Consider the following 19029-nt stretch of genomic DNA (forward strand, 5'->3'; position numbering starts at 1 on the left):
AGGTATCTTGTAAAATAGAAACTTGAACATTCGGGAAATTTTTCAACAACAAATTGCTTACAAAATTGACGCTTTTTGGCTAAAATTTTCAAGTCAAGCTATTAAACTTGCTTTTCACAAAAATATCACCGCGAATTTGGATACAACTGGCGGGCAACTAAGCCAGACCCCACTGGGTAAGGCTGCTATCGTTCGGGTTGGCCTGGCTCTAGCGTTTCCACGTGAGGCTTCAAAATGGCGGATGCTGAAGATAGCACTCCAGCAAAATCGCATAGAAAAAGGCAAGCTGGTCCGAAGGCTGACCGAAAGAAAAACAGGAAACACTTACCAGAGGATGCTAGTGCCCAAAGAAATCCCAAGGCTTTCTCGTTTAAGTCGGCAGTCAAAGCAGCAAGGCAGTTTCGTCGAAAACAAGATGTTGAAACCAAGCGACATCATGAACCAGTTGTCGATCGAACACCGTTACAAGCTCCACCTTACATCATAGCAGTGGTGGGACCGCCTAAAGTGGGTAAAACCACGCTTATCAATTCATTACTGAAGAACTTCACCCGTCAACAGTTGTCTGATGTTAAAGGTCCTATCACCATTGTCTCAGGTTAGTGAAACAATTGACTCAATGTGTTGGACACGGTTGGACACGTGTTTGTGTTGTCACTTGATGTCGTCGTTGATGCCCATAACATCTTAAGAGGTTTTTGTTTTTTGTTAGCAATACAGAGTTGTGTTTATCATGTTTTTTATTTTCCACTGCACCGTACGTCTTATTCTTACTGAAGCTAATACTGACTGCCTCTCACAAGGCCTTACAACTCGCAAGACTTAGTCAGCTACCTGTATGCATCTACGCTGTACAGTATATGAAGAATGATTCAAAGTTGCCTTTTTGTGTAGAATAAACAAGCTGATGCGAGACTCCGAAGTGACCATTAAGTTCATGTTGTGGTCATCTTTTCTTCAAAATTCACAACCAAACCACAAATTAAACAGTCAGGGACACGCGCACAGATATAGATTATTTTACGTGTACAATGTAGCATAACTTGTGAGTCATCGGTGAGAATTGTTCAGTTTTAAGCATTATTCTATGTACTGAGAGATTTAAATTCTTATTGATTATCTTATTAGGGAAGAAAAGACGACTTACTTTGCTTGAATGTAACAATGACATTAACTCTATGATTGATGTGGCTAAAGTTGCTGATCTGGTAAGCACACATAATTTGATTATAATATGTTTAAAAGAAATAGCCCCTTATATATAGCCAGATTTTCTAACAATAACATTATTGGATGTCCATAATTTTGGTGCTTTCAGCCTTTTGTATCCTGATTTTCCTGACATGAATGTCTTTTTTGGTGATTTCTGTTTCAGGTTCTTCTGCTGATTGATGCTAGCTTTGGTTTTGAGATGGAAATTTTTGAATTCCTGAATATCTGTCAAGTCCATGGCTTTCCCAAGATTATGGGAGTCTTAACCCATCTTGATCTGTTGAAGAATAATAAAGCTCTGAAAAAGACCAAGAAAAAGCTTAAAACTAGGTTTTGGACTGAAGTTTATCAGGTTACTAAAATGAGTTTAATTTGTGTTGTTTTCCTTTTTTATTATAACATGTAAATTTTTAATTACATCTTTGTCACTTCTATTATTACTGTGATTATTATTATTTTTCTTGGTTTCTTTCAGGGAGCAAAGCTGTTTTATTTGTCTGGTCTGGTTTATGGTTCTTATCCCAAAGTGGAGATTCATAACTTGGGAAGATTTATTTCTGTAACAAAGTTCCGACCACTGACCTGGCGAGTTTCACATCCTTACATCTTAGCAGACAGGTATAAATGGGCACAAACTTGTAAGAATGGTAAATATGTTCATTAAAATGTTTGCAGTTAGATTCCACTAGCTGAATGCAAATCAGAGTTACATGTATTTGCATGTATTTGTCATGATAAGGAATTAAAAAGGCACATGTAACAGACTGGATTTTAAAGGCCCTTAGGGGACAGTTATATATAATAGAGCATGGTAAATTTTCCACACTGTCATGAGTCGTATAGATATCAGGGCGTATCTAATCGATAGAAATCGATCATCGAAAATGTAATCGATTAATCGATAATACTCAAAAGTACTTGATATTTGTCTATTGATTAATCAATTTAATTGATTGAAATCGATAATCACAAAATTTTTGTCACATCGATGGAAATCGAAAATCAAAAACATGATCTGATCTTATCATGACACTGCATAACATTTACCTTCAAGCTTACCTTCGAATCCGCTTTGTTGATAAAGGTGATGTTACTTCTTTCTCCAATGGTAGCTACTTTTCTTATTCTGTTTTTCACCAGTACCACTGCTGTATAGCTGTTTAAAGCAATATTTCAGCAGATTTCAGCCCAGCAGTCCTATGGTGCTGTGTACTGTGTACTCGATCTTTGCTGTACTTACGGGTATTGAATAATCATAACTAACAAACAAATCAAAGGAAAACTTGTACTCTAGAATCATCAGAATCGTGGTTAATATCCGGAGTCACTACTGTACAAATTGGCAAACTGTCGTCCGTTCTCTGAGCATTTAGAAGGGTAATTTGCGAGCGCTTATGGGGAGGCACGCATGGTGGCTTATGGAGCGCGGAGGGCTTGTTTAGATTTGTAAGCCGCTGACCACAAAAACGACAACCTTCCTTATTCAAACAACATCTTTAATATCGGCCAATAAATACACTATAAAAGAACGAATTATGGTAAATTCTCGAAAAAGTTTGTGGAACGGCTTACTAACCGAATTGAAGAGAACGAAGAGGACTCGAGATATCGTAACAACAAGCATGACTCTAATTGTGAAGGCAGAAACGATAGTTTCATAACAGTTGCGTTGTTCATGTTTTAATCCTGTTCAGTGTCAAAATTTATTAAAAATCCTATGGTCAATCTTAAATAAAGCTGTATAAAGGGAATGTGTTTTTGTTCGAGTGAGTTGTGACTCATTGTAGCATAAAACTGAGAACTTTATGAAAGAGAATCTTTGTCCATTTTCTTTTCGATCATTGCCGAACAAATCGATACAATCGATAGCTAATTACAGAAATCGATCAAAATCGATAGTCACAAAGACACGAGTGATCGATTTCTATCGATTTCCGACATTAATGGATTGATTAGTATCGATTACGATCGATTACATTCGATTTCTATCGAGTATCAAAAATATCGATTAGATACGCCCTGATAGATATGTAAAATTACATTCTTTTATAATTTAAACATCCCACTGTCTTTCTTTGACTGTGACGTTATACAGTACTGACAGTAAGCACAGATCTATATGCTTTTTATGTTTCTGTGTTAGTAGCTGAGATAAATTATGGACCTTTAAACGTGAAGTATTGATTGTAGTCTCATTTTTCAACTTTTCTACCTGTAGAATGGAGGAACTAACAGACCCAGAGCTCATTCGTCAAAATGCCAAGTGCGACAGGAAAGTTTCTTTATATGGCTATGTAAGAGGAGCTCATCTGCAACACAATTCCAGAGTACATATCATAGGTAATTAACTTGGTTTATTTATGTCACTAATTCAAGGCAGCACCACTAGTGAGGGATTTTCAATATTTACTTTTATTTTTACACTGTTGTGGTTGGGTAAAAGACAAATAAAGTAAAGGAGATACAACAATATTGAAGTTCTACAGTGCAATACTTAGTAACTTGGAAATTGATCCCTGTTGTTTCATTTGAACATTATGTCTTGTCTTGTTGTAGGTTGTGGAGACCACACTCTTGAAGAGATAAGTCTTTTACCAGACCCCTGTCCTCTGCCAAATGCAGAGAAGAAGAGGTCTCTGAATGAGAAAGAACGTCTCATGTATGCACCTTTATCTGGAGTTGGAGGAGTTGTTTATGACAAGGTAGCAATCAACACAGAAACCTTTTACTGATACATGTACTATCAATCTTGTTTTTTTATATAGTCTAGAAAACAATAAATCTATGACTAATTTTCTTAAACGGGCTACAGATATGAAAATGTTGTATATATTCGGTACAGGTAAAGTTGTAGTGTACTGTATATGGTTCTTTTTCATCATGCAAAGTAAACAAATTTTTAGGCTTGCTTGATCTTCTTGCTCTCATGTTATTCTTGCCCTAGAAATTTCATCTCTTGTAACAGCAATTCTGTGATTTGAATTTCCTCACAAAAAAAATTCAAAGAAACTTTGTGACTGTACACTTGCCCAGCAGACAAGTGAAGGACAGAATCCACTGGCCTGACTGTAAAGTGCAACAGCTCCAGGCTGTCAGGCACATCTTTCTTTGCAGGCTGCTTTTCATACAATTTACAGTGTACAGATCTTAAAAGCTGTTGACAAAACATTTTCCACATTGTGAAGTATATATGAAATAATTCACTTTCACTTTCATTTTCATTTTCCACATTGTCATTGAGTGTATAATTTGTGGTTCTGCTGAATGTAACTTTGTTATTACCCTTTCCAGGATGCTGTGTACATTGACCTTGGTGGAAGTCAGGCAGCGCGAGAAAAATCCCAGTCCTCCGCTCAGGTAAATTCAAAGTTTGAAAAAAGTTCATGCGAAGTATTTTAGGCAACTGCAAATATAATCTTATCATATCAGTTAGCACTTTGTTTGTACTACACAAATTTTGTTTCAGAGACTGGAATTCATGTTGCTGATTTGTGTTGTACGTTGTACGTGTACTTGGTAAATTTAGTAAATCAGTTTCTTCGCATTAATATTATTGGATTTTTGTTTAGGTTGACAGTCAGCCAGGAAATGAACTGGTGTCATCTTTAATTGGCGCAAAACAAACTATTGACACTAAAATGATGACAAGCCATCTCACATTGTTTACGGTAAGCAGTGTCTTTTTATTGGTAGTTGTTCAAAGATCTCACATGTACAACAGTAGTTTTCATAAAATTTTAAACAAAGAAGTGAGAAAACTTAATAAATAGTCTTACTACATTAATATACAGCACTGTGATCTACTGACATTATGGAACACTGCCAAGACTGTTTTTCATTGTTACTCTGGTTAATTATTTTAGTTTCCCCTGCTTGCATATCATCATAAATTACTTATTGTAACAAATGTTACATTGCAAACAGGGGTCTTCCCTTGTGTGTCCTGGTTTGTCATGTTTGTAGTTTCCTTGCACATCCTGGTTTCAGGCCCACACAGAGTGTACAAAAGTTGCACTGTTCTTTTGTAATTTGTAGCATTAAAACTTTGGCCATGTGTTCTTAGGCCCTGAAAGTACAATGTAGACTTTTTGAGCAAGAACGTGGAAAGGCAAATAGACAATGCAGCAAAACTACAAGAACTATAGGAACATGAACAAAATTTATTGCTTTCAAGTGAGCACCATGTGATCTCATCAACATAGAGGAAAAGTATTGTTAATAATTTAACACATTGCATAAGAAAATTGTCAAATAATCAATTTTCAAATGAAGCTTTAATCTAATTTCTGTTGACTTTTTATAGGATGGTGCTCAAATTGCTCCTGATGAAGTTGTTGAGTGAGTACTAATTGTGTCTAACATTAGAATTATAATTTACCGGGTTTCCTGTACAGACCATCATTAACTCCTTTAGAAAAATTTCTTGAATAAGAGACTACATTGATGGTTTCAGGTAGATCATAGAAGTCCTGAAAACTTTGAAGTACATGTACACAGATGTACATCTCGATCAAGTATCATTGTAATTCTCTGTTTATTTCTCAGAGATGAAGACTGTAAAAAACCTTCTGAGAAAGTTGTTATAGATAAGAATGGCCGTGCAAGAAGGAAAGCTATGTTTGGCGATGAAGATGATGTAGATCTGGATGGTGATGCAGAAAATGTAAGCAGTGAAGAGGAAGATGGTGTGGATATGGAGAATTTTGGTAATAATGATGATGAGGACAGTGCTGATGATGGTAACGATGATATTGATGGCAGTGGCAATGAGAAGGAGGAGGAGGAGGATGACAAGGACAACGACAACGAAAATGAGATTACAGATGAGGATGATGATGATGAAATAGTATTTAACTTCAAATCTCAAAAGAAGTCCAAACAATCTCTATATGAGGCAAAGTCATTGCAGAAACAAACTGCATCAGCAGAAAGAACTAACAAAATTCATAAAGAAGTTGAATCAGACGAAGATTCAGGACAAGAGGAAAGGGACAGAAGTTATGAAATGGAATCTGATGATCAGGACAGTTCAAATGTCAATGAGAATTCAGTTGAAACCTCAGAATCAGATGATGAGTTGCCTAAAGCAAAAAGAAAGAAGAAAGATGACTCTGGAAAGGGAACGGATAAAAAGAAGCTTAAAAAGGAAACATTGTCATTAGAACACATGCCTGTAGAAGATGTTTCTACCAAAAGAAAAAAAGGTACCAAATTAAACAAAACAAACATGATGGAAGGAACTGAAGGAACTGAGGATAACTCTTCGAAAAAATCAAGTCTTAGTAAACATTCAACGACACATCCTGAAAAGGACAATGATGACAGTGATGGAAAGGTAGAGTCAGAAAGCCTGGATGATTCATATGAAAGAACTCTTGAAGAATCAAGTCTTGAAATGGAAAACGAGGAAGAAGAAGAAGGTACCCTTACATCAAATCGACATACAGTAGACAGGCAGGCGGACAGATACACAGATGGACACACAGACAAACAAGCAAGTAGACAGTCAGACAGACAGACAGACATAGACTGACAGAAAGATACATGTTTTTTATGTAGTACATGTAGTCAGGTAGGTTGACAGACAGACAGCCAGCCAGGCAGGCAGACAGACAGACAGACAAACAGACAGGCAGGTAGACAGACAGGCAAGCCAAGAAACAAGCAGGCAGATAGACACAGGCAGAAAGGCAGATAGACAAGCAGTTTAGTGTTTTTAACCCCTGTACATGTCATTTATGTATTGAATTGTTGATATCTTTCAGGTGTCTTAAGATGGAAAGAAAATCTGGCACAAAAAGCTGCAGCTGCCTTCCTCCAACGTCAACAGGACACTCCAAATTTACAGAAGCTTGTGTATGGAAATGGTAAGATTTATTCTGGCTTGCTCTATACTAAACAGTGTACTCCTTTTGAAAGCCAATAGGGCAAGTCAGGGGCATTTTCCTGTATTAGATACACGTAGGATTGACCCGTGTTGTGGTTCCTTTGCCTGTTTTTTATGCAGTTCTCCATAAAAACAAGAAAGCACCGGATGTAAACGATGATAGTGATGACGACACTGTTGGAGGTATTTTTAGACTAAAGTCCAAGAAAGATTCTCAAAACACTGGCACTATGCATGAGAGGGACTGTTCACTAGAGGTGATCAGTGCGCAGCTGAGAGACTGGAGCCAACCAGAAGTATTGGACAGCATCCGGGACTGTTTTGTGACTGGCAAGTGGAAAGATTCAGAAGATGCAGAGATGCTTCTTCAGGATGATGATCAAAGTACGAACTTCTCATGCAACAATGTGTCACGCTTTTATGTTTGTGTACTATGTACATGTATATACATGTATGACCAAATCTTTGTACAAGTTAAGGCCTCTCTTCTGCACCAAACTTATCATGATGCTGTTTACTGTTAGCTCTGAAAGCACACCATTTTTATCATGCAAATTAGATGTAGCTGTGAAAAGACCGAAGAAACACAAGCAGAAAAATAATGGTCTGTTTGTCATGTCTGTGGTTCTGAGAGGGGTCTTTCTTTGTGCGTCCTGGTTTCAGGTCCACATAGAGTGTACAAGCGTTCCACTGTACATTTGTAATTTGTGGCATTAAAACTTTCGCCATATTCTAAGGCTCCAAAAGTACAATGTAGGCTTTTTGAGCAAGAATGGGGAACAAGAGGTGTAATGCCAGAAATTTTCACGCACATACTACATGTATGCTCAATTTTTAACATTTTTTTTTTCTATTTGGATTTCTTCATGTACATGTAGTGTCAGACGAGGACGTGTTTGGAGACTTTGAGGACCTGGAAACTGGTGAAGTTCATAAGGCTGATGACGATGAACACTCAGAGGGGGAGGGGCAGGGAGATGAAAACGACGAAAGTGAACAGAGTAAGACTGGAGGAGAGGAGAGCAGACTTGAGAAGAAAAAGAAACAGAAAGCGGCATTTGATGCAGTGTATCCTTCAGGATATGTTTCAATTGCAAATCTAAACTCTAGTCTGACACTGTACGAAGTCTACTGGTAACAAAGCAGCCTTGTGATGTATGTCGCACCAAATCATAAACAATCAATCGATCATTAATGGAATTCACTGAAAGTAAGTCCTGACTGTCTGCACCAAATAGCAAAACCTTGCGTCGATACGTAAGAAAACAACTTGTTTCGTTCATCTTAGCCGTTTGAGTATAGCGGATGTTGTAAATGTATATTTAGTGCCTTAACTCTTCTGAGATACGACGAAGGAGATGAAATTTCATATTATGAGGATCTTAAAGCACAGATGACAGAACAAGCCCAGGTCTGTATCACTCTGAATTATTACATTTCATTTCGCTTAATTTATTGTGAAGGAAAATATGTTGTGCGTTCATCAGAAGATAAGAGTCAATTTTCTTTTCTGTGTTTTTTCTATTCCTTATGTACACTTTAGTCTGACATGAAAGACAGGTTATCAAGGATTATGCCGCTCTCCTTTTGTTGTGCTATTGATTAATAAGAAGGCTTGAGGCTTCTCTTTCATGCTCAGGGTTACATGTAGGTTTGATTTTGAATGTGTACGAGAGTCCACGTTTCTTCTTTCATTCTTCTTCTTGTGACACTGACTTCAGATATTGACCCCTTAACAAAAGTGAGAAACATTAACCACGAGAATAAAAACATTTCAGCAGACATGATGAAAAACTAGCGAATAGCGCATAAGTTGTCGAGATCGTGAGTAAAATAGCCACATATGGAATACTATAAAGGAGGAGCGTTTTAAAGCTATATAACATATATAGCTATATATTATTTACCCAAATTGTCTCTCTTTTCCAGCCTTGAGAATTACATTACTTATCATTATGTTCATTGGTGTTCTCAGCTCAATCAATCGGAGTTTCAAGATATGGATGATGAGGTTCGTGTGCGGTATGAAGGATTCCGACCAGGAATGTATGTCCGAGTGGAGGTCAGTCCTAAGATTGACGTGTTAATTCTCATAACTGTTTATCACCACATATCTTGTTTTGTTACTGGAGAGAAATTAGCAGTACATCAAGTCAGAACGAGAATTCTTTAGCGATGCAGGACTACATGTTAGTGGTTATGTATTTGGAAATATCACTTACTTGCGTACACATATCATTCATTTTTGTTTCTCGCATCAGTTGAGTGGAATGCCGTGTGAGTTTGTCACCAACTTTGATGCCAAATATCCCGTCATTCTTGGCGGCCTCCTCTCCAGTGAAGATAACATGGGCTTTATTCAGGTTTGCTTCTGCAGTTTTCAATTTTTCAGTTTTCATTTTTTGTCCGGTTCAACATGCCAGCCTTGTTTATTACTTACGTAATTATACATTAGATCGAATGGTCAGTTGCTTGCATTAACTACGTTGACTTTTCAGGTGCGCTTAAAAAAGCATCGTTGGCACAAGCGCATTCTCAAGACACGGGATCCGCTGATCATGTCTTTTGGCTGGCGCAGGTTCCAGACTCTTCCAATGTACTCGGTCCAGGACCACAATGGCCGGCATCGACTGCTGAAATACACCCCAGAACACTTGCATTGTATGGCTACCTTATTTGGTAAGGATGCGTTATGCCTTTTGGGGGAATTGTCATTCACTAATGCATCTGTCATCAAAACTTCGGTTGTTCATATAAAAATGTTTTTTTTAGCAATAGACAGGAGTTGAAAGTTAGTAAATGAAATCATTCAAGCTATAAAGTGAAGGCGTCGAACGCACTCTCATAGTCTTTGATTACTGCTAGTTACATGTAGTTCGTAAAACACGATTTTCTCTGGACAGTTACAGACGTCATTAACATAAATTTGTTTGTTATCAGGTCCCATAGCTGCCCCAGGTACTGGTGTTCTCGCTATTCAGAGCACGGCTGGCAACATGGTAAGTAGTTATATTCCAATTTCTGTTTTTGCTAAAAACAAAGCTCGTACATGTATGCCTGGATCATATGTGAAATGGTACAGGTCACTTAACTTTGAGTATGTCATGAACTGAAGTGTATCAGTGAAGCATGTTGTAACCAGGAATGTAATCAATGAAAGCGTGTAACTGCAAATAAAACCGGGATTGTGATGTCGATGTCGCTCCTGGCTCAATCCTAATTGTAAATTGTATTCACAGTACACTGCAGTGCAATGTTATGTTTATTGTACAACGCGATGCAAGTTTACGTTCGGCTGCCGGAATTTTCTTATTCTGCATTTGAAGTGAGTCTCTTCAACCATTTATGTTTCTATTTTCAGGCAGACTTTCGTATTTCGGCCACGGGCACTGTGTTGGACTTAGATAAGTCTGTACAGCTGGTCAAGAAACTCAAGTTAACAGGGACACCCATGAAGATATTTAAAAACACCGCATTTATCAAGGTAATCATGATTATTTCAGTGACGTCTCGTCCTCTTAAGTTTTGAAAGTTTCGTCACCTAAATTTCTCATTTTCCTTTTCTGACTGTGTGATTGTTTCCTTTGTTCAGGGTATGTTTAATTCTGCTTTGGAAGTGGCAAAATTTGAAGGTGCTACAATCCGAACTGTCAGTGGTATCAGAGGACAAGTGAAGCGTGCGCTGAAGGTATTCTGGGTTTGATTGTCATTCCTATATCGACTTTAGCGTGTATTATAGTCCAATTTCGATATATTAAAATTCAGCCTAACACAGTAGACCTCAGCACTAGGCTCTGGGGAATAAACCCTACACACTCTGTAGTTTTCCCCAGAGCCTCGCACTGAGGTCTATTGTTTTAGCCTGATTTTATGTTTTTGACGCGAAACGTTTGATTTGTTTTTTCCATCAGACTCCAGAGGGTGCTTTCCGAGCAACATTTGAGGACAAAATCTTAATTAGTGGTAAGTGTAATGTCTCCCTATAATATTGACTCATATTCTTTATTTTTATTTGTAACGTAAGGAACAAACTTCAACTTAAGCGGCGAGGAGACCGAAAAGAAACTAGAAAGCTTATTGGTTATTATAGACCTGCTTGAGATATTTTGCACTATTGCTCAGTTTACGAGAATTAACATGATTGGCAAACGTAAATCGTCTTGATAATTAAATTTTCCTTAAGTATACATCAAAGAATGTATGGAGGTCGATGAAGGCAGTCGAGCTCTCGTGTTGTTGCTTCACCAGATATTGTCTTCATAAGGACCTGGTACCCAGTCACCGTGCCTAACTTCTACAACCCCGTGACGTCACTACTGCTGCCTCCAGATCAGAAGGAAACGTGGCAGGGCATGCGCAGTGTAGGCCAGTTGAGAAGAGATCTGGGCATGAAAGCTCCATTTAACAGTGATTCATTGTACAAGGTATGTTCATGCAAGTTGACTGACTCAGTCATAGCACGTGGCCGTTGGCTTCACAGTAAAAGGATTCTTAAAAGAGAAACTGTTAGAATGTTCGTTTGGGCCAAGTTAACCTAGATAATTCACCGTATTAACAAGGTGTTCAAGGTGTTCTGCTTTGCTGAGGAACGTGGAGCAACTATGACACTAGGTAAAAACATGTTTGTTTTCATTTTCAGCCTGTGGAACGCGAGACTCGTCACTTTAATCCACTCGTGATTCCTGCTAAACTTCAAAAGGAGTTGCCATTTAAATCGAAACCTAAACAGATGAAGAAAAGGACCAAGCCTTCTTTGGAAACGAAGCGTGCTGTCGTCATGGAACCGCACGAGAAGTCGGTAAGTAAAGCAGCTAAACCGCTGACTGGCTCAAGCGTCATAAAATTCGCGGGCTCAGCAAGTTGCGACTGAGGTGACCAGCAGTAGCAGCAGCTGGTTAAAGGTTTATTCTAAACAATGTGCGCACTCACTGCACGCAAAATGTGGAAATTAGGCGTTACGACATCATCGGGATTCTTCAATTTCATAAGAACTATTTTTAAAAACAGTATTATTAGATAATGTAATTCAAGAGTTTTCATTGGCTTCGCATCATGGTATATGAGCCATTATACCATGCTCTACAAATATGGTAAGCGTACGCGTGATTTTGCGGGGCGTTTTTACTTTTATTTTAGGTTAGTTTTCTACACTTTGGGGGCGTTTTTAATAAAACACTTATTCCACTCACACTTGTTGAATATATAATTATAGCCAACTCGGCGCAACCCGCCTCGTTGGCTATCTACTATCTCATATCCAACGCGCGCTCGTGGAATAATTGCTGAATTCCACGTTACCTCAGTTCAAATTTTGTGATATGTTAATAACGTGTACTCAGTTCTTTGATTGAAGATTCGTTAAGTCATTTTTCTATTTTTATGTCCATTTAATGCATCCCTTTCTCTTTCTTTTGAATTTCTTGCTACAAACTCTATAATCTGTTTTATTTTGTTGTGATTTTTGTCATTTTACACTTTACAGGCTTTTACTCTCATGCAACAACTCTACACTGCAAACAAAGAGAAACTACGAAAGCGAAAGGCGAAACTGCAAGAAAGAAGAAATGTCTTCCACGCAGAACAAGAGAAAAAGAACGTCAAGCGACTTCAGAAGCAGAGAGAAGAAAGAAAAAAGATCTTTAGGATGATGGGACGGGCTGAACAACGGAAAAAGAAAACCTAATTCATAACAAGCTCATTAAGTGTTTATTATTTATAAGGTTATATCTGATATTAGTATAAATCTACTAGCGTCCTGTTACGACCGTTCTCTGATTGACTACGCTACTTACTATCTATTCTGTTGTAAATAGTGAGTGGACCAGCAGTGTGTGCTGGGGGCCGCATCTTTGTGTGATCGAAGTGACTTTGAAGAGGATTTAGATTAAAGTTTTGAACAACTACTAGATTTATACTAAAACAACTAGATTATTCGTTCTCGATTTCTGTGCGTGATAAGTAGAGTGGATCTGCGCCCTCGTCAACTATCGAGCGATAGAATCTCCAGCTCATAATGTAATTGCTAAATATAACATCAAGGCAATCTCCCGTAGTGATGACGCTCTTTATTCTCATTTCCCCATCTGCTTGATATGATTGATGTAAGAAGAAATAAGATATGGATCAAAGGTGGAGCTGAAAAAAAGAAGAATATATCGGGTGTTCTCTTTTGTTTTAATTTGTTTTTAGCTCGGAACTCTCTCGTCCATTTTGTAATAAACAGATCTCTGTAGGACTTCTGACCTCTGTTGTAAAAGCATTTGCCCTCTTTCAAGTATGTAAGAATGTGCTCTGTGAGAGTTTCAACATGCATATTACTTTTGCTAGGGTCGAAAACGATATCGACACATGGGAGAAATGTTAGGAAGCTGCAGAAACGTTCAAATAGTCAAACTTGAACCAGGTTGAAATTTATGGATCTCACAAGTGGTAAAATGACCATTGACGACTCGGTAGAGATCATACTTACGTAACGTTTGTTTTAAACATTCAGAAATCCTCTTTTGGGGGGATTTTAGTTTCCATCATTGTACGAATGTTGTCATCCATTTTGTAACGCGTTATTAAAGATTACCAACAACACGGCGCACAAAGTGGACTTGCATCTCAAATTAATAATATCACCTACTGAAATTTTAAGAAACTGTAAAGTTATCGCTGAATATGTAAATAAAATTACTTATGTATTATTGCTCTGAATAAAATCTTAATCACTCTGCGTGAGATTTAGTACGTGTACAACTTTGGAGCCGCCAAAAATTGTTTGAATAAGATAATAACCATTTACTTTTGGGTAAATACCTAACCCGCAATCAGAGCAATTTTCAGCACTTTAACCTACTCTATTTTGTTTTAATTGGCACGACCCAGAACGCGAGAAAGTTGCCCTAATTTGAGGAAGCCTCGTTGACGTCACGTTACAATTTTGGCACAAATCCGTTAGATCATGTGATAATGGCTTGCCCATGCTGTTATTTCAACAAATGGAATGTTCTATGTGGTCTTTTGGAAATAAATTATTGATTTTCTTCAAGCTCTTAGTAGTAGATTTATTAAACATAAACTTTATCACAATACATACATAATTAAATTCAGCACAGCACGTATCTGCTGTTATGTGATATTTTATCGTTATCAGCGTGGAGTAAGTCATTAGTTGGCAGAACATACATACATTGCAGGCAATTGCGCTAAAAAGTGAATTACTTTGTTTGCGACGGACCTGTACGTTTTCTTAATTGGCTTTCACTGAAAGCGTTCTTCGGTCGCGCGTTAAATTAAGCTTGTACAAAGTTGTGGTTTCCGTAGAAAGGCAAAGCGTCCTTTAAATTAACTGTCATGTTCAATAATTTCCATTTTATCCGAAAAAAATCACCTGCCAGATTGGTTTTGGTAATCGGTAAACTGTCACACACAAGTATTCTGTTTATGTTAGCGTACACCCTCAACTTTTAGCAAAGCTTTCGCTCATTATTCAACACGATTTGCATCAGAAAACCGCAAAAAAATGAACTTAAGGCACATAAAGTTAGGAAAGGAGCAAAAAGTTAACGAATAGCGTGTTCATTTCTTTCTCATCATATCCGGCAGGCAAGTATTACGTAAAATCTGCTTTCTGCTAGCCAATCAGATGGCATTTTCAAGATAATTATTATATTGAACTGACATAATTTTAAATTCCATGTCAATAACATTCTGCCCTATAATTATCAGTAATCATAATCATAAAAAATTATTGCTTCGACTTGCGTCTAAACTGCAGACAAGTTTTACAGTAAACGCATATGTGGAATGTGCTGGAAATCCTTTAAACTGAAGAAACTTCAAACAGAATGAAGATAACAGTATTTCTTTCAGGCTTCTTGTGAAGGGCAGTTGGTCATTGTGAGGTAAATGTGTGTTAGTCAACGGTGGGAACAATAATTAGGTTTGAACGGCTGGCTTTGAAATTTGAAATTACAAGGTTTAAGATATCTTACAACTAAAGATAGCCATTGTCTCTGAAACAAAAATGCTTGAAGAGGATCGGTTAAATGTGTGAAATGTTTGTGATGAGTTCCCGTCCATATTGACCATAAACTCTTACCGCAATTCGCCGTAAAATATCCTTTTCCAAAAACAATCTCAAAAAAAGTGTAGTTGAATTGTAGCTCTGACATCTTGGATCTCTTTGTGAGCATTTGCGACTAACTTGAGCAAAAATATCGGTAATCAGGCTGCTATTTTTAGTAATGGCCTTCTCAATCGTTACAGCAGTTCATGTAAAAAATTATACTTGAAAAGAAAACAAAAAGCACTACGTTTTATTTAACGATAAATAATTCGACAAGCAATTTACAAATAATGAAATCAGTTGTGAAATATTCCATCTGCGACTCCTTTGAGAAGGAAACACATGTTATGACAGTGTGGTTTCGTTGTTTTTAATCTAGCCCCATCGGTGGAATACTTGGGCGACGTCTGATGGCTTCTCGCTAAGAATAAGGATTTGTCATCAATGAACGTTTCTCCTTTAGTATAGGACCAAGATTGTGACTAAAAAAGCCTTCAATAATTCTCGTTTACTTGCTTTGTGAAAAAACAAAAACAAAACAAGTATTTTTAAGTCCTGCCTTCACCTTTGTTTGTCCTTTCAGCTGAGTTATAAGTGAAGAAGAACATTTTTATTAACGATGAATAATTCGACAACAGGTTTGTGACACGATCTTCACTTTAATATCACATTAAAATGGAACTAGATGTTCACTGTTATCTCAATGATATAAATTTCCGCTTGATTTTTTCTAGAGAACTGCAGACTTAATTTAAGCGAGGGATTATGCATGAGAGGGTGGAAGGAAATACGTACAATTTCTTCTATAAACATCGGTAAAAAAAGAACAAAATTACGAGCCACACAGTAAAGCAGAAAAAAATCATGAAACACACAACGTATGCGAAACTGATTTGCAATCATTGATTACTCAGACAGATTAAAATTCCTTGGCAAGTCGTCGCGTGAATTCTTTTTTTTTTTTCACTTTGGCGTTGATCAAAGAGTATCCTCTTATTACTCAGATATTTTCGTGGCGGATATTTGCTTTGACTCTGTTTGCAGTATTTTCAATTTCTTTTGTCCATTCCATTGTTATACTCAATGCAATTTCCGCCATCTCCACTGATCAATAGATCAGTTATTCAATTTCCATAAGTAGCCCACTTTCACGGACATCTTGTCTGACATCATGCATCCGAACGAACACGAAGATAATGAAATGTATGATCTTAAATTATATTCCACAATTTTTATCTTCATCTAGCGCAAAACAAATTTTAAACAGTCGAAACGACTTTACTAACAGTCAGCAAATGTTTGCTTGTTTAATTGTGGTATCACTTATCACATTATTTTGGCGTGTTAAATTTAATTGGTTATAGTTCACGACTGGTAAATAAATTGGAGACTTTCCTGTGATACAACAGCCTTGCCGGGTGACTTCCACTAATTGGTAAAATTTTTAATTATTAAAACTTTTTAATGTTGGTCTTTATTCCCGGGGGAGGGGGGTGGGACTCCCATAAAAAAAGGACGGAGGTTCTCGTCGGAAATTTTGAAAAGAACTCCTAAGAAGTACCAAGACCCTGTTTTGTGGGCGTGGCTTGAAATTTTTCCTCTCCTAAGAGATACCAATTCTAAAGCAGCATATTAACTGGCACTGACTTTTTTCGGCTCAGTACCCAATAAAAGGTGCCATGATCGAAAGTTCTGCTGTGTACTTTGCAAGATTCAATTATCCACGTTTTTAATCCCTGACGAGCACCCCCGTCCTTTTATATGGAACCCCCCCCCCCCCCCACCCCCACCACTGTCTTTCTTGTCTTATTTTCTCACCTGCATTTCTCGATCTCCAGAACACTCCTCAGCGGGAATTGACCTAAGTATTGGCATCCACATGCAAGTTGTTTTAACTGTGTTGGCATCAGCCATCATCTTTCTTGATCTGATTGGTAATGCAATCATTATCCACGTGATCCGCAACAGAACGCCCATGCGCACTACAATGGATCTCCTTATTGTCAATCTAGCAGCCGCTGACCTCATAATGATTCCAGTCATAGTCTACTTGGTCAACTTTTTTTTCAACCAGTTTGATTGGTTTGGTGGTATTATGGGGAAGATCACATGTCGGTTGGCTATCTCTCTTCAGGCGTTATCGGTCGCAAGTTCTGTTTACAGCGTTTTCGCCATTAGCATAGACCGTTTCTGTGCAATCTTTTTCCCCCTGAAGAAGATACTGACCAAACGGTGTATCAAATGGAGTATTGTGCTCATATGGCTTATTGGTATCAGCTTTGCTATTCCTCAGTTTTTGGTGGCAACAGTGAAAGTCGTCGCAAAGAAGCAGATGTGTGTTCCAAGTTGGAAAAATAGTGGAATGTCCTCAAGCGATTATACACTTCTCTTTCTTGTGTTTTGCTACGTCGTTCCCTTGGTAACAATCGCGACGCTTTACCTCATCATTGGGGTGAGGCTCTGGAAGAGCACTGCTCCAGGCCAGCACTCGGAATTGGAAATAGAAAGGATCAGGGTCACGCGACGCAAACCCACTAAAATGCTGATTACCATTGTCATCGTGTTTGCACTGTGTTGGCTTCCTTTGCAGGCAGCGGAAGTGCTGTGGCAGTTTGCCCCGGAAGTGTACTGGAACCTCATTCCATATAAAGTCAATGTTGTTCTCCCATGGTTTGGGATTGCTAACAGCGCGATCAACCCGTTCATTTACCCAATTTTCTGCGAAAAATTTCGTTCAGAATTCAGGAGAGTCCTTTGCTTTATTTGTTTTAAGGAAAGAAATCGAAAGAAATCTGGCGTGACCTTGATAACAGGGCTGCCAAAATCGAATCCAGAAAAACGTGAAAGTGTCCATAAAAATAGTAAAAGCCCAAGTTCTCCGCCTAGAAAGGTTAAGGCTGTTTTTACAAGTTCTCTCTGAGCTCGAAATACGATACAAGTTTGTTCATGAATGCTAGGAGCATTCATTCTTATAACACTCAATCCTCCGCCTCTAATAAATTCTATATAAAACACTCTAGATTAGAAAAACAAAAGAATGTACAGTGGAACCCCGCCTTATGACAACCCCGTTAATTCGACCACCTCGTTATTACGGCCACTTTATTCTGGCCCAAAAAAAAGCTCAGTCAGTCATTTTCTTATTTAAAGAACCAGTTTAATACGACCATCCCGTTAATGCGACCAATTTTCCATGGCCCGAAGGTGGTCTATTAACGGGGTTCCACTGTATTTTCAAGAGTTGAGCCAAAAGTATGGAATGAGATACCACATCTTTAAGCTCCCTAGAAAACAGTTTAAAGCTAAATTTCATTCCTTTCTGAATGATAGCCTAACACAGCATGATTGGATGGATATTTCCCAAATCACTGCAGCCTTAAAGAAATACAAATGCTAAGTCTTATAGCTTCTTATGACTTGCTTTTCTTTACTCAACTTGATAAAATGGTTAATGCCTAAATGTTATTTTTTTTCTCATCGTATATTCTTTAAGTTATCTGGCGCGGGCAACATACTATTAATATTTTCAATTTTCTTTGTCTCGCTAGTTTTTTGTCATGTATTATTGTGTTTTTCAGTAATCTGATTATAACTGTTCAGCCTAGTAGCCCTATGCTACCAGCGGATCAGTTTTACATTTGTATTAATTTCTAAATTCAATTGAAATAAAGTGTGTGTACACGAGTGTGTGTGGAGTCAGCGCGCTCCATGTCTGGCTCACTTGGGTAAAATATACGTATCTATTTGGAAAAAAAAATGTAAGAAAGCGTGCTTCATAGGCCGTACGAGTTGTTGACGTAATGATCAGTTGATAATCCAGTAAAAGAGTTTTCCTTTCTTTTACTTGTGGTGTTTTCTAAGGAATATACTGTTAAGA

At 37.8% G+C, this 19029-nt stretch overlaps 2 protein-coding genes across 4 annotated transcripts; both read left to right on the forward strand.

Moving 5' to 3' along the window:
- Positions 1-194: 194 nt before the first annotated feature.
- LOC110040618 (ribosome biogenesis protein BMS1 homolog) lies at positions 195-13817 on the forward strand. The gene is made up of 24 exons (XM_020745885.2): positions 195-598; positions 1129-1208; positions 1376-1564; positions 1688-1830; positions 3431-3552; positions 3769-3914; positions 4504-4569; positions 4782-4880; positions 5516-5550; positions 5758-6632; positions 6978-7079; positions 7220-7483; positions 7978-8167; positions 8444-8510; positions 9075-9161; positions 9361-9462; positions 9598-9778; positions 10040-10098; positions 10461-10583; positions 10692-10787; positions 11011-11062; positions 11348-11523; positions 11739-11897; positions 12582-13817. Exons 1-24 carry the CDS (start codon positions 235-237, stop codon positions 12780-12782), a joined length of 3978 nt encoding a protein of 1325 aa, XP_020601544.2. The 5' UTR covers positions 195-234; the 3' UTR covers positions 12783-13817.
- A 715-nt stretch (positions 13818-14532) lies between these two features.
- On the forward strand, positions 14533-18995 carry LOC110040512 (tachykinin-like peptides receptor 99D). Of its 3 annotated transcripts, XM_020745756.2 has the most exons (3): positions 14533-14988; positions 15736-15790; positions 16991-18995. In XM_020745756.2, exons 2-3 carry the CDS (start codon positions 15772-15774, stop codon positions 18070-18072), a joined length of 1101 nt encoding a protein of 366 aa, XP_020601415.2. In that variant the 5' UTR covers positions 14533-14988; positions 15736-15771; the 3' UTR covers positions 18073-18995. The 3 variants fall into 3 exon arrangements, with proteins under 3 accessions (XP_020601415.2, XP_020601422.2, XP_020601425.2); XM_020745763.2 differs by having other exon boundaries at positions 14533-15790; XM_020745766.2 differs by lacking the exon at positions 15736-15790.
- Positions 18996-19029: the final 34 nt, after the last annotated feature.

Source organism: Orbicella faveolata, unplaced genomic scaffold, assembly GCF_042242905.1.
Source record: "Orbicella faveolata isolate gen_17 unplaced genomic scaffold, um_ofav_v1 contig_25, whole genome shotgun sequence".
Lineage (NCBI taxonomy): Eukaryota > Metazoa > Cnidaria > Anthozoa > Scleractinia > Merulinidae > Orbicella > Orbicella faveolata.